The sequence below is a fragment of the Phalacrocorax carbo genome, chromosome 1 (genome assembly GCF_963921805.1).
Source record: "Phalacrocorax carbo chromosome 1, bPhaCar2.1, whole genome shotgun sequence".
NCBI lineage: Eukaryota > Metazoa > Chordata > Aves > Suliformes > Phalacrocoracidae > Phalacrocorax > Phalacrocorax carbo.
Window position 1 is genome coordinate 16,175,276 of NC_087513.1, and position 13,358 is coordinate 16,188,633.

At 36.8% G+C, this 13,358-nt stretch overlaps 1 protein-coding gene across 1 annotated transcript in view; it reads right to left on the reverse strand.

Annotated features, from left to right (window-relative positions):
* Positions 1–13,358, reverse strand: part of COG5 (component of oligomeric golgi complex 5) — a 203,215-nt gene that overhangs the window by 42,121 nt on the left and 147,736 nt on the right. The window contains exons 11-14 of the mRNA XM_064444939.1: positions 10,366–10,447; positions 7,847–8,051; positions 6,537–6,698; positions 3,722–3,821 (exon numbers count right to left, since the gene is read on the reverse strand). Coding sequence (XP_064301009.1) covers positions 3,722–3,821; positions 6,537–6,698; positions 7,847–8,051; positions 10,366–10,447 — 549 coding nt within the window. The remainder of the gene's footprint in view (positions 1–3,721; positions 3,822–6,536; positions 6,699–7,846; positions 8,052–10,365; positions 10,448–13,358) is intronic.

Below are 13,358 nucleotides of genomic sequence, written 5' to 3' on the forward strand. Positions count from 1 at the left end.
GCAATTACTGCTGCCACACCAAAGGCATCTAATGAAGATGTTGGTGAGATATAAGCTCTCTTTTACATCTCTTCTCAGCTGTCAGTTATGCACATGGGTAAAAATTTCTCTAGGAGGCAGATTTTTGAGCTCCTATCTTCTGTTACGCAGCACTGATTCTCAGAAAAACCCCAAATTACTCAACTTTTTATTTGTTTTCAGGAAATGTAATTTACTGGTTTCTCATTAATCTCTTCTCCCCACTGTAGTTATTGTCCGCATTTGATGAAAGAGTTAATATTCATTACGTGGCCAGTTAAACAAGAGCACAACATGCTATATGTGTCGATCAAGACAGGTAACTTAAGGTATTTGCAAATGGGAATGGATGACCCCTCTAGAAATCTCTTAAATCAAGGAGAAATGTTAGTGGTTTTTTTTTATCTGGGCTACTTCACTTGTATGAAAAGTGGCTAGCGAATAAAATCTGGCTCAGTAAGCAGCCATTATGTTAAAAAGTAAGCAATGTATTACAATGTGCAAAAGCAGAAAAGAAAAATTGTGCTCTTATCCAAAAGACACTGATCAGATTTGTTAATCTCTCTTCCAATCTGGAATGAGAAGGGTGTAGAAATGGTGACTAAATGGAAATCTTGTGGTGTCTGTAATCATTATGAAGACATTTGAGCTGCCTGATTTAGGGAAAATGTGAATAAGAAGAGACAAAATGATAAAGGCACAGAGGAAATATAACAAGCACCCTTCCTCAGCATCACCTAATAAAGCACAGGATGGGTGGTGAAGTTGAAAGGTAATACTCTTAAATTATCAGAAATATTTTTTAAAATTTGGTGCAATGTATAATTATCCCTTCAAATTCTGTATAGTAGGAACATCTGCAATTACACTGAGTGAAATTAGGACAATAATTCTGAACGCTTCATGGCATACACCAACCACATCTAGCATCAGCAAGAGGTTAGCTAAAGATTCACCCAACAGCAGAATATACCTACCTACTGCTCACAGAGGGTTATTTATATCTTCTCTGAAATAATTTGAACTGGTTAATACAAGAATAGGTCTCAGGCACGGCAACAGCTAGTTCTCAGTGAGGGGAAAGCTGAAAACCAAAAGCCAGCAGTGTACGAAGTCACAGGTAACAAACACATGTTTTGGATTCATATGAAAAGGCTATTTTTTTCTTACTTGTTTTTGCTTTAGTTCTATATGTACAGATTGCTAGATGCTGCTTTTACTCAAAGGTAAAATCATTGAGTCTTGAATAACATTTTTCTTGTTATTTGTCCTATCTAAAGCTAACTCGAGAAACAGTGATGAAATCTTAGTGAATTGTAATTCCTTTTTTTGTGAAAGTGAATAAATAAAACCCCTGACATCAGAATGTCTCAACATTTTTAGGTCTGCGCATTTCAGTTCTTCACCATTCAAATCTACCTGCAATATTACAATAACATTTAAAAAAATTGTAATGACTCTTAAACACACATGCCCCCCCAGTCTTCCTTCACTGGGAATTCTGATATTCTTTTGTTTAAGTTTTAATTTGGAAGATAACTCAATTGTGAATTCCTCCAGGAAATTAGATTTCCATCTTTAGCACTGCTCTACTATAGCTATCAGAAATGAAGCATCTGAGCGGAAATGTTACATGGTCACCCTTCTCAGCTTTTGAAAGCTACCGTTGGAGACTGAATTGCAAAACTGAATGGAACTTGCATTCTTGGCTACACCACTAAAACATAATGAAACAGTGCTGTCTGACATAGCTCCTGTTCTACACAAGGTACACATTTCAGGCTCAATCTGTCTGCCCAAAAATAGGTACAAAAAAAAGTTAAGATATCTAGGTTATATCCACAGGGCTGGCAAGCATGGCACAGGACAAATGGGAGAGCCATGCCCTTCTGCAGAGGCAGCTGGAGGCTAGGCATGATATTTTAGCATTTTAAAGATGGCACCGTACACCTATGCCTTGGCAACTGTGCCGATCCCTTCCAGTTTTTAATTTTATACCATGCATATGAGCAAGGAGAGAAAACCAAGTGAAAAAATGTAGCTGTGCAACACATAGTTGATATTGTTTTACGATTTGCAGGTATACTCTTGAAGGACATTCATGTTCATTCTGCCAGTTTGTCTAATCCTGTCACTTAGTTTTTCAAAGCTTCAGGTTTTATTTTGAGTTGTCAAATTCAAGAAGTTCAAGGGCTCAGAATCCCTCTTTACTCCTACATTCTTTTGGTTTAAGGTCAGCTAATACAAAGCCACAAATCATATACATGAAAGCTTATTTCTACATATCCTTTTTTCAGGGTTTCTTAAGAATTTGCCAGCTGGTTGATCACAAAACGATGTACACTTGCGAATATGCCGCTAGCCAGAGCACAACAGACCCTGGTGCTTTCACAGTTACAGCTGATATATCTTTTTTGTCCAGCTGAATGCAACTATTTGACACTACACTCCATGATAAACAGAGACACAAGTGTAATATTTTTTACTCATGACGACTCTTGCGATCTACTAAAAATCCTGATTTCATTCATAAGCAAATTTCACTCTGAAAGCCGTGATTTGGTGTCTTTAAAGGAAGATACAACTTAAGCACTATGCTCTAAATATACAGCAAAATAATGTAAATACATATTTTTATTTTAAAATTTTAAATATTCTTTATGGCCTTCATGACTGCTTCACCTACGCTCCTCTTCCATACACTAGTTCGCAAACTTCCAATACAATTCATCCAGCAGAGATGGTAAACACAGTATATGTTATTGAATTTAAATTTTTTTAAAGCTCTTCAGGGACAGCAGGTGTGTAAAAGGTAAACAGAATCCACACTAACTTAATTGCTGCAATGTTTTGTAGCCTATTGTTACAAAAAATTTTAAGTATCTCTCGTTAAATTATCCATATAGTAAATGAATGTCACCAGAATCTGAGTTTGCTTTCAGAATTAATGTTGTTTAAGTAAAAATCTTGTTTACGAATGCAAGCAGTTAGTCATTTCTTGTGGGTCTTCATATTGCAATAATTAATTTTCATCTATTCATAATAAAAACACTAAAATTTTGGCAATGGACTTCACAAGAAAATTGTTGATCGTAAAAATTATTTCTTCATATGATAATGACATTCACAGTACTATCCATTGGCTTTTAGGGGATCCTTACCCAAAGGATAAGGCTTTGGGGACCCTTTCTCTATTCAGCTTACACTAGATAACAGTGCATGGCAAATGACTGGAAGGATTTGACAAATGCAAACAAATCAAGGGTCAGTTAAATATATGGCAAATAATAAATATATGGGGAAAATGCCCAAATTTTGTTGCAAATAGTGAACAAATATATTTGAATAGCCCAGATTTTAATACCATAAAGACGATGCATCATATAACTGATGGAATATCAAATGTTGGTAAATATTAAACTAAATTAAATTGTCTTAATTTTACTTAATGACAACTACCATTCTGATTTTTTTTAATGAATATGGCAAATTCAATTTGGAGTTATACAGACACATTTTCTCCTATCAATAGACTGTGTTTATCTGCAGGCAAAATTTAATTGAAAATATTTCCAAATAGAATGGAAAGCCAATTCAAAGGTTTTGTCTAGCTAGATTGCTTTACCGTTATGTCGTAAATCTACAAAAACCAGAACATTGTACACAGAAAAATGTAAGTTTTCAGAAATTTAAAATTACTTACAAGCTGCTCAGACTTTACGCCATAGAGCTGAATGGTCTTTGCCACATTTTTTGCCACAGCTAAACTCAGGTCTGGGTCAACAGCAGCCACGTTTAGCTCACTGGAAGCAAAGATTACAAATCTTAATTAACAGCTTTACAGTGCTATATTTAATTGATAAAGAATGAACTATGAGTATGTAGTTACGTGGCATGACAATTTAGAGAGGGTAACACATACAACCAAGTCTTTGTAAGCACCATAATTCAGTTTACAATTTAACAAGTCATTTGGGAATTTTATGTGCAGTGTTCCTGTTCTAGTAAAAATGAGCAAAGTTTAGGAATGACACCTCAGTACGAAATCACTATTAGTAAGCCATTCAAAAATATTGACTGCAATTAACTACATTCAAGCTTTGGCAGCAGTCTTCAAACATTACAGGTGAATACACAGTCATTCAATTCTAGAATTACATGAGCTGTGCAGAAATACCCAGGGGACGCCTTAGCTTGACACAACTAATAAGCTGTGTTTTAGGCAATCCTTCACAGTGACAGAGGCTCCAAAGCAATGACAGGGAATAAATGGAAGAAGGAAAAGACTTCTAAGTCAATTCCAGTATTTCTTGTTCATGGAACAGCCCATATCTCCATCGGTTGGGGCTGCATTCATAAATGCTCTACTGAAAACAGCCAAGCACAAGGACCATCATGTTGCTGGTGATGAGACTAACCTCTCCCAAGAACTGGAGAGACACTACGCACCCTGACGTAGGAATAACCTTCACCGAGAACTCTGCAGGGCCTCAAACATCACTAGCTAAAGGTCACTCTGGAAAAGTCAGTTGAAATTTCATAAATTTTCATGTCATTTTCCCTTCTCCTCTGCAAGGAGCAAAACAACATCAATAACCACACCAATAGGCATGTTCTGAGCATCTGCAACTCCCAGTCACACGTACAGTGTCGGTATTTAATACTACACACACACTCACATACACATACTGTGAATACTGCCCATCATTTTCAGACTGTATTGAACAGAGTAGTCCTTATCAAAACCTTATGAGGGAAAATACACCATTGGTATTCTAAGCATCTCATTTTACAAATTATACCTGGAATAGTCTTTATCTATTATCTTGCTGTTTCACAATAAGAGAATATTTACATCAGGTATTATCAGTTGCAGCGAAATAACTATCATCTTCCCTTTGACACAATCAGAATAATTAAGATATCAGACATTTACAATATGTGTGAAGTTTCTCTTCCTGATGTTTTATAAGCTTTAACACAGTAAAACTTAAATTAAAATGTCAGTTATTCCAGAAAAAAAAAACACAACCAGAAAATAAATAACAACATTGATAATAAATTATAAATAATAATAAAAAAGTGATTACCCCGCTCTATTCAGCATTGGCATCACCTCACCTGGTGTGCTGCGTGCCATTCCAGGCCCCACAATTTAGGAATGCAAAGGTCCTTGAATGCATTTGGAGGAGGGCAACAAAGCTGGGGAAAGGGCTGGAAGGCATGTCCTGTGAGGAGCAGCTGAGGACTCTGGGCTTGTCTAGCTTGGAGGAGAGGAGGCTGAGGGGCGACCTCATTGCTCCCTACAGCTTCCTGAGGAGGGAATGTGGGGAGGGCGGTGCTGATCTCTTCTCCCTGGGATCCAGCGATAGGACACATGGGAATGGCTCAAATCTGCGCCGGGGAGGTTTAGACTGAATCACAGAATGTCCTGAGTTAGAAGGGACCCACAAGGGTCATCAAGTCCAACTCCTGTCCCTGCACAGGACAATCCCAAAATTCACACCATATCTCTGAAGGCATTGTCCAAATCATTCTTGAATAGCATCAGCCTTGGCGCCGTGACTGCCTCCCTGGGGAGCCTGTTCCAGTGCTCCAACACCCTCTGGGTGAAGAATCCTTTCCTAATACCCAACCTAAACCTCCCCTGGCACATCCTCCTGCCATTCCCTTGGGTCCTATCATCGGTCACCAGAGAGAAGAGATCAGCGCCTGCCCCTCCTCCTCCCCTTGTGAGAAAGCTGCAGACCGCGATGAGGGCTGCCCTCAGCCTCCTCTCTTCCAGGCTGAACAAACCAAGTGACTTTTGCTGCTCCTCATGCAGTTTCTCCTCTAAACCCTTCACCAACTTCGTGGCCCTTCTCTGGACACTCTCTAGTAGCTTTATACCCTGAATGTACTGTGGCACCCAAAAGTGCACACAGCACTCGAGGTGAGGCCGCACCAGTGAGGAACAGAGCGGGACAATCCCCTCCCTCGCCTGGCTGCAATGCAGGCCTCGATGCACCCCAGGGCACAGCTGGCCCTCTTGGCTGCCAGAGCACACTGTTGGCTCATGTCCAACTTGCTGTTGACCAGGACCCCCAGGATCCCCTCTGCAGAGCTGCGCTGCAGCCTCTTGGAGAGCCTAACTGGACATTAGGAAGCATTTCTTTACCAAGAGGGTGGTCAAACACTGGAACAGCTTCCTAGAGAGGTGGCCGATGCCCCAAGCCTGTCAGTGTTTAAGAGGCATTTGGACAATGCCTTTAATAATATTCTTTAACTTTTGGTCAGCCCTAAAGTGGTCAGGCAGTTGTACTAGATGGTCATTGTAGGTCCCTTCCAACTGAAATTATTCTATTCTATTCTATTCTATTCTATTCTATTCTATTCTATTCTATTCTATTCTATTCTAAATCCTGACTTAACTTTTACACTAAGCAGCTCCTAAGGAAGTCTAGTTTCTAAAATTGTAACTTATGAAAGAAAAAAAACATGTTGAAGATTACATTTTGCCATGTATTACATGTGCATACCTGGTTATAGTTTTAATGATGCTGTCAAGCTCGTCAGAAGAAGGAGGATTCCGACCTCCAGGAGGGAAGACAAGATTGATGGGGTCAAAGAGTCGAGATAAGGATTTTGACAAATAAGCAGCTTCATATTGTTGCAGTGAATCTTTCAAGGCTTTTTCTGGACTGTGGATATAAGACAGAATTACTACATTTTAAAATAAATTAAAACAATAGCACTGAATCTTTCCAGAAAATACAGAACATCACAGTATTGAACCTGGTTTTTCTTTCTGCTCTTTAAATATATGCACTTGGAAAGATTCCAATATATAACACCTTGCTTTTCACATGAACCGAGTAACTAGTGAGGGAACAATTCTGTGTAGTTCAATGCAGTTCTTAGCACCTTCTGTAAGAGCTACGTGGAATCCCTAATTCAAGGTGTTCTTGAGACAAACAGTTCTAAGAACATCAGCAAACTACCAGCAATATATCCAGAACTGCAATGAAAGACCTTTTTACATTCACAATATTTCATTTGCAGATAGCTTGTACTCAATGATATATTAAAAAAACCCAAACCTCCTGGTATACATATATGTATAGAAAGCTTAAAATAGAAACATTCTTCTTAAATTTACCTTTAATAACCTCCAGTCTTTAGTATTTCTGTTTGTGAAAATGAGTAAGCAGTAGCACTCTCAAACATTTTAGCTCATTGTCAGAAGTTTGGTGAACTCTTTATTTTGCTTCCATTGAAGTCGGTAAGTCTCCCACTGACTAGTCAGGAATATATTTAAGCCAATACAAATCTCACATAAAATATTCATTTTATCTTACATAAGTCTAGAAGTCTTAATAGACTTGATGAGCCTGTTCCAGTTTGATCTGGTATCTACCACTCAGATCATGTTTATTCTACAATGTACAAACATAAAAACTGTGAATCATAACAAACTGAGCGTTTGTCACACTCCAATGATTGTGGTATCATTAAGAGAAAGCTACTGCTGTAATCGCAACACATACAAAACTGAATTTTCAGCATTCTGTTGGGTTTTTTTTTCACCCAAAGAAACAGAAAGATAAAGCTAGTTCCAAAGTCAGGGACTTTGTGAAAGGCAAGACAATCCAACACTGTTAATTATATACCCTAATTAAAATCCTACAGCTCTAAAATAGTATTAAAGCAATAACTGCAAAAGGAAAAAAAAGCCTTTAAAATTTTCCTAGTCCAACTATTTGAATAAAACTAAGTTCTTAAAAATATTCTGTTTTATTGCAGGGTGCAAAGCTTTACATTTTATTGCCTTACAGTTGATAATACATACTCATAATCTTGGGGTTTTTGCATGAATATGTCCTGTGTATCTTCTTCCATTTGTTGTAGTTCAGTGAAGAGATCAGTGGTTCCACTTGTGTTAAAATTCCTCTGAATATTTTGACTATATTGTTGCAGGCGCTTCCACAAGTCATTATACAGCCTCAGTAATTTAGGGTATTCTCCTTCAAAAGCTTGTTTCAAAAACATAGAGGCTGCAAAATAAAGCAGTAAGGATTATGCATTGCTAAGTTCAAAAACTACCGGTATCCTTGCATTTATATCAATGAATGATATACAGTGTAATCCTATCTTTAATATTAATAATGTAATATTGATAATTCATTTCAAAGTGGTATAAGCTATCGCATTAAATGCATTTGACAAAGGTAAGAATCTAAAGCACCAACATAAAATCAAGAACTGGAAGCATGGACATGGAAAACTTATTTTGTACAATAAAGATACTAATCACGGTCATGAAACCTTTGGTATCAAACTTAATTATTAATATTATCATTCATTTAGGTCCAAAGTATGATTAGAACTCTCTGAATCTAGAGATTTTCTAACAGTAGCTTGATGGGGTTAAAATGTGAGGCTGTGCAACTTTGAAGATTTAAACCAAAGATAACTTCTGAGTCAGAGTCTTAAGAAATATTAAGAGGGAAGTATATGTTTTTACGCACACTTCTTAAAATGAAGTATCTAACATGCAATTCCTAAACTTGTCAAATAAAGAATGACCAAGCCAGCAGAAAAAATTTTTCTGCATTACTTTCAACATTGAAAGGCCTGCCCCAAGTAACAGGAAATGAAACAAATGCACAACTGTTTTAGCAACTGATGTTAATCTTGATCTAACATCACTCATACTTTATGGATTTCCCATGACATTAGGAGATTAACACTGTTCCATTCATTCATAGGTTTTTCATGCTCCAGACATCTGCCCCATTTCACCCAGCCTGTCCTTTCAACTCAAATATATTCTAATTTTGAATACTGGAGGATTCACATTTATTATCAAACACAGAGTTATTTTAGGTCACGAAGCTATGGTTATAAAGACTGTCCCAACCTCACAAAAGCAGATAATGATCTATTTTCAAACTCTATAAACTGCCACAAATTCCTATTCTCACACTATTTTTCTGATATTGTCTAGTTTTCCTCTGATCTATATGATCCAGAGGTCTGTGTCTGATGTCAGTGCATCCAATCACTTAGGATTTGTATGTTAAAAATGAACATTCTCATATAGATGTGTCACTTAAACGAAAAAGTCCACTCACTATAAGCATTGTTTCCCAAAACTCAGCTGTAGCAAAGTAAAAACATCATTCACAGTTCAAAAATCCAACTGTTCTCTCTAAATGTTTAAATAAAAAACATTATTAAAAATTTTAAGTAATAAAATATATTTCAATACCTGTCAGACAAAGTACTGCTGACAAAATGTAAGAGTTCCCTTACTTCTGAAATGTTGATTGATCCCATTAACTGATGTCACAATTTTACAATCGTTAAAACAAAGTGCGGAAAACAGGTAGCACATGCTGAGTTTGAACAAATGAGATTCCGGCTATGTACATACTGCTGTTAAAGTAATGCATAAGGCAAGCAGTAAAATTAATATGTTTAAACACAAGATGAATAAATTTTCTTTTGGGATCATCTAGTTACTTAGCAACCACTGATCATGAATCAACCAACCAGTTCCTCAAAATTATATTCATGCTCTAAAGCCTGGAAGGACCAAATTTTGAAGAGCCAATGCAACAGCTGAGATCACAAAGATAAATGCAGATCTTATGCACTTCATCTGTATGTGCAAAAGATTAACTTTATACACTGAATGCAAGCATGAAAGGTGTATTTATGAAAGTACCAAACTCACCTCTGATCCAATTGCATGCCGCATTAGCATGTACTGGTAACAGCACTGTCTTATGTTTATACATGATTTTTATTTAATACACCTTGATTGTATCTACCATTTATGTATTACATACGTACAGAATATTGTGTATACTCAGAACACCAACCATTTATCTATGTTTAGATAAGACACAATTTTGAAGAAACTCAACTCCTGTTTACAAAGGTATCCAAAAATGGCTAAAACAAGATTTTTACAAATAATCAGTGTTTAACAAGAAAAGACTGTAAGAACTGCTCTTTAAAATCAAACTCCTATTTTTGAATTTGGCAAACCCATTCACTTTAGAAAGTATAATGTACCATTCCAAACATTTTTACCTCCACATACAGTTGCAAAAATACATTTTTGTTATTAGATAATAGCTAACTAATGAAGCAGAAAATTCCTTCTGGAAATTCAACTGTAGCTTGGGAGGATCACCCTGTTTGGTTACAAACCCAAGAAGTTTTAAATTCACAGACCCCACACTGAGTGAACCACTGCTATAGTTCTAGTAGAAGGGATAATGAGCAAAGGGCTTATTGAAATGAGAGATTCAGAATAACCATAGAACACATTACAAATAGTTTGTACTGAATACTTACAGTCTGTTGCTGATTGAAACTGAGAGGAAAGTGTCTGAGTTACTGCAGTCCAGAATTTGTACAAAATATCAGACTGGCCATCCTGATAGCAAGGGACAAAAGAAATACAAGTTTCAAAACATACTCTTTTCAAAGAATCTTAAAGAATGCAAATGCTCCCAAGTCAAAGCTGTTCTACCATCACTGAGAAGAAAAACTAAGTAAATGAAGTCTGAGAAGTTTCCCTCAAGTTTAAAGCTAGAAAAAATGTTGGAGAAAAAATAAAAGCTTCAGTCTTCTCTCAAATGGAATATTTTCCTTCAAGTCTGAGAGAAATGCTCCCAGTTCTCTAGGGGCATAAGTGTAGACCAAAGCACCACACCTCAAAGCCATGTTAGAAAATCTCTTTGCATTGCAGTGACCTTCTCATTCCGTGGGGGTTCCCGTGCTGACTACACACAGCAATTATTGTACTGCCATTACAACGTGCTTGCAAACATCAACCAGGGACCAAAACCAGTGCATGCTGCTCTGCTTCACACAGAACAGTTTCCTGTTTCTAAAAACATAAAACACAGGAAAATACAGTGAACCTCACAGCTGACTCTTCACCATGTTGTGTCAACAGGACTTGCTGTCAGAAGTGGGAACAAGGTAGCATATTATTGCAAAGATGACATAAAAGAAATAGCAGGCTGTTTCCTTACTCCCCCCAACATCTCGCACTTATGCTCAAGCACTAAAGCATGATTTTGTTTTCTCTCTTTTGCTTTCTTCCTGTCTGTGTGTTTGAGGTAGAAAAAATTACAAGAGATGACAATGGGTATCCTGTCCTGCCCACTAGTTAGATACTAGGAAGGCTGTCCAGTGTTTTCATGGGAAGGGGAAGCTCGCTCTGGACAGAAGAGTTTTCTTCACTGCATGGTACACATGTCATGCATTGACCCTACTGTATAAATTAACCATTTTGACCAAATCACTATAGTAATGATAATCAGCAATAAGTGTTCAGAATGAAAAAGTGAAACAGCCAGCAGTGATGACAAATGTCAGCAATTCTAGGGATCTTATGCTGGCACTTGGCTGTTTCTATCCTGACTCTGAAACATCCAAGGTTTTAAATCAAAGCACAACATTCACAGCTAAAGATGGGTTTAGGCAAAGGGCTCAACACTGAAATCACTGTCAAACAGGGATGCATTTTCTCAGCTTTTCTTTTGGCACTGCCAGTGATTCAGAAAAATGAAAAAAAAAACCCCAAACCAAACACCCCTGGTTCTTGTTAATAACACAAGCCCTTTTAAAGTGTCAGTTCCCAGCACCACAAAAAGGTGGACATTTGCTGACATTAGGACATCAGATATAAAAGTCCAGCTACTCCAAATTGAATTACTACTTAAGATGACAAAGGAAGAAAGAATGCATTCTATTCATTTGCATTAGCAATAACATGCAAAGCAATTAGGTGTTTAGAATGTCATCCATTCATTAACAGGGTACCACTGTATCCCGCATGAAGTTCTGGTCATTGAAAGACTGCAAGTTCAAGCTGGTTTCAGTTCCAAACCTATCATCTTAAAGAACTGATATAAAACCCGAAAATCAGTCAAAAGTACGCTGAGACCTCTAAAAATAAAAAAGAAAATATCAGATAGAATGCTTTCACAAATTCTGAGATCACATGAGGAATTCATCCAACGCTACCCCTTACCTCCAAAGACATTCAAAGAATGATAAAATTTACAGGCCATGTGTTAAGAATTGAGAGAGAACATCATTTACGCTCTCAGACTTATACTTGTAAAACATATGAGAATTAACACAGAATACTAAAATAAACTGGGATGACAGAATCTCATTTTTGACTGCTTGAGGACGCTGATGGATTTAGAAACTGAAGTAACTTATTTTACAGCTATCTTTATATTTTCTGTAAAATTGTTCTTGATTTTCATAAATGGCAAAGTAAAATTATAATATTAGGCAATGATTCAGAAGGTGCATGGCATAAAATATCTTTGGGGTTTTTTGCAAATTTATTACTATAGCATAAAGGAGAAATTATTCAGTTCTTCATTTCACAGCTTCACATTTAAAACATGAAAATTACTGTAAAACAAATGGCATTTCACATCAACTATAAAGTAAATTAATTAGCTTTCATATTTTCTATCCCAACCTGGAACAATGTTTGCCTATTCAGCATGGTAACTCAATTCAATTTCTAAATAATCTAATGGAGGTGGAAAAATACTTACAGAGCACTTTCAAACAACTTTTTTTTCATTACTGTAATGACCATCTACACCTCTGTCATAGTCTCAGCGGAAAAAGCAATGATTAAAGGGTTCTGAAAACAAACTTGCACTTAGTCCCTCCACATTTCTATCCTAATTGGCAGATTCAACACAGTGACAAATAACAGTAACATACATGTGATGATATTTAATGTTTTGGGGAAAATATATAACTTTTGTAGGTACCTATATATACACACACATATATAATATAAAGTCAGAACTATATATTTATGTACTCATGTGAACATTTGCATAGTAGCAGCAGCTGTACCAACTAAGCCTCTGCCCCTTAGCTCGTGTATTCTGACCTGGGCAAATGGTGTTCATTAACTGTATCAGAATTTTGTAGAAGGCAGCCCTCACATCTTGGGTAACCAACTGTATTATGTATGAGAAGAAACAAAGGGGAAAAGCTACATGGAAAAATCAAATAACATTTCATACTGATTGACAGTCAAAAATATTTAGGGAAAAAAATTATTAATGCCCCAGTTTTGGACCAACTAAAGACACTATCTACAGAGTTGTTACTGACTGCTTCTATAACGCAAGATATAATATTGCACTTTGTCCAGGGTTGAGATGCAGTCACTCAGGAAGTGAAATATAGCTGCTGATTAATAGCACACAAAAGACCACGTAAGAGTTTGTGGCAGGAACTAGAGAATACTCTTGCCTACACATACACTAGGGGGTACTTAAGTGGGTGGACTG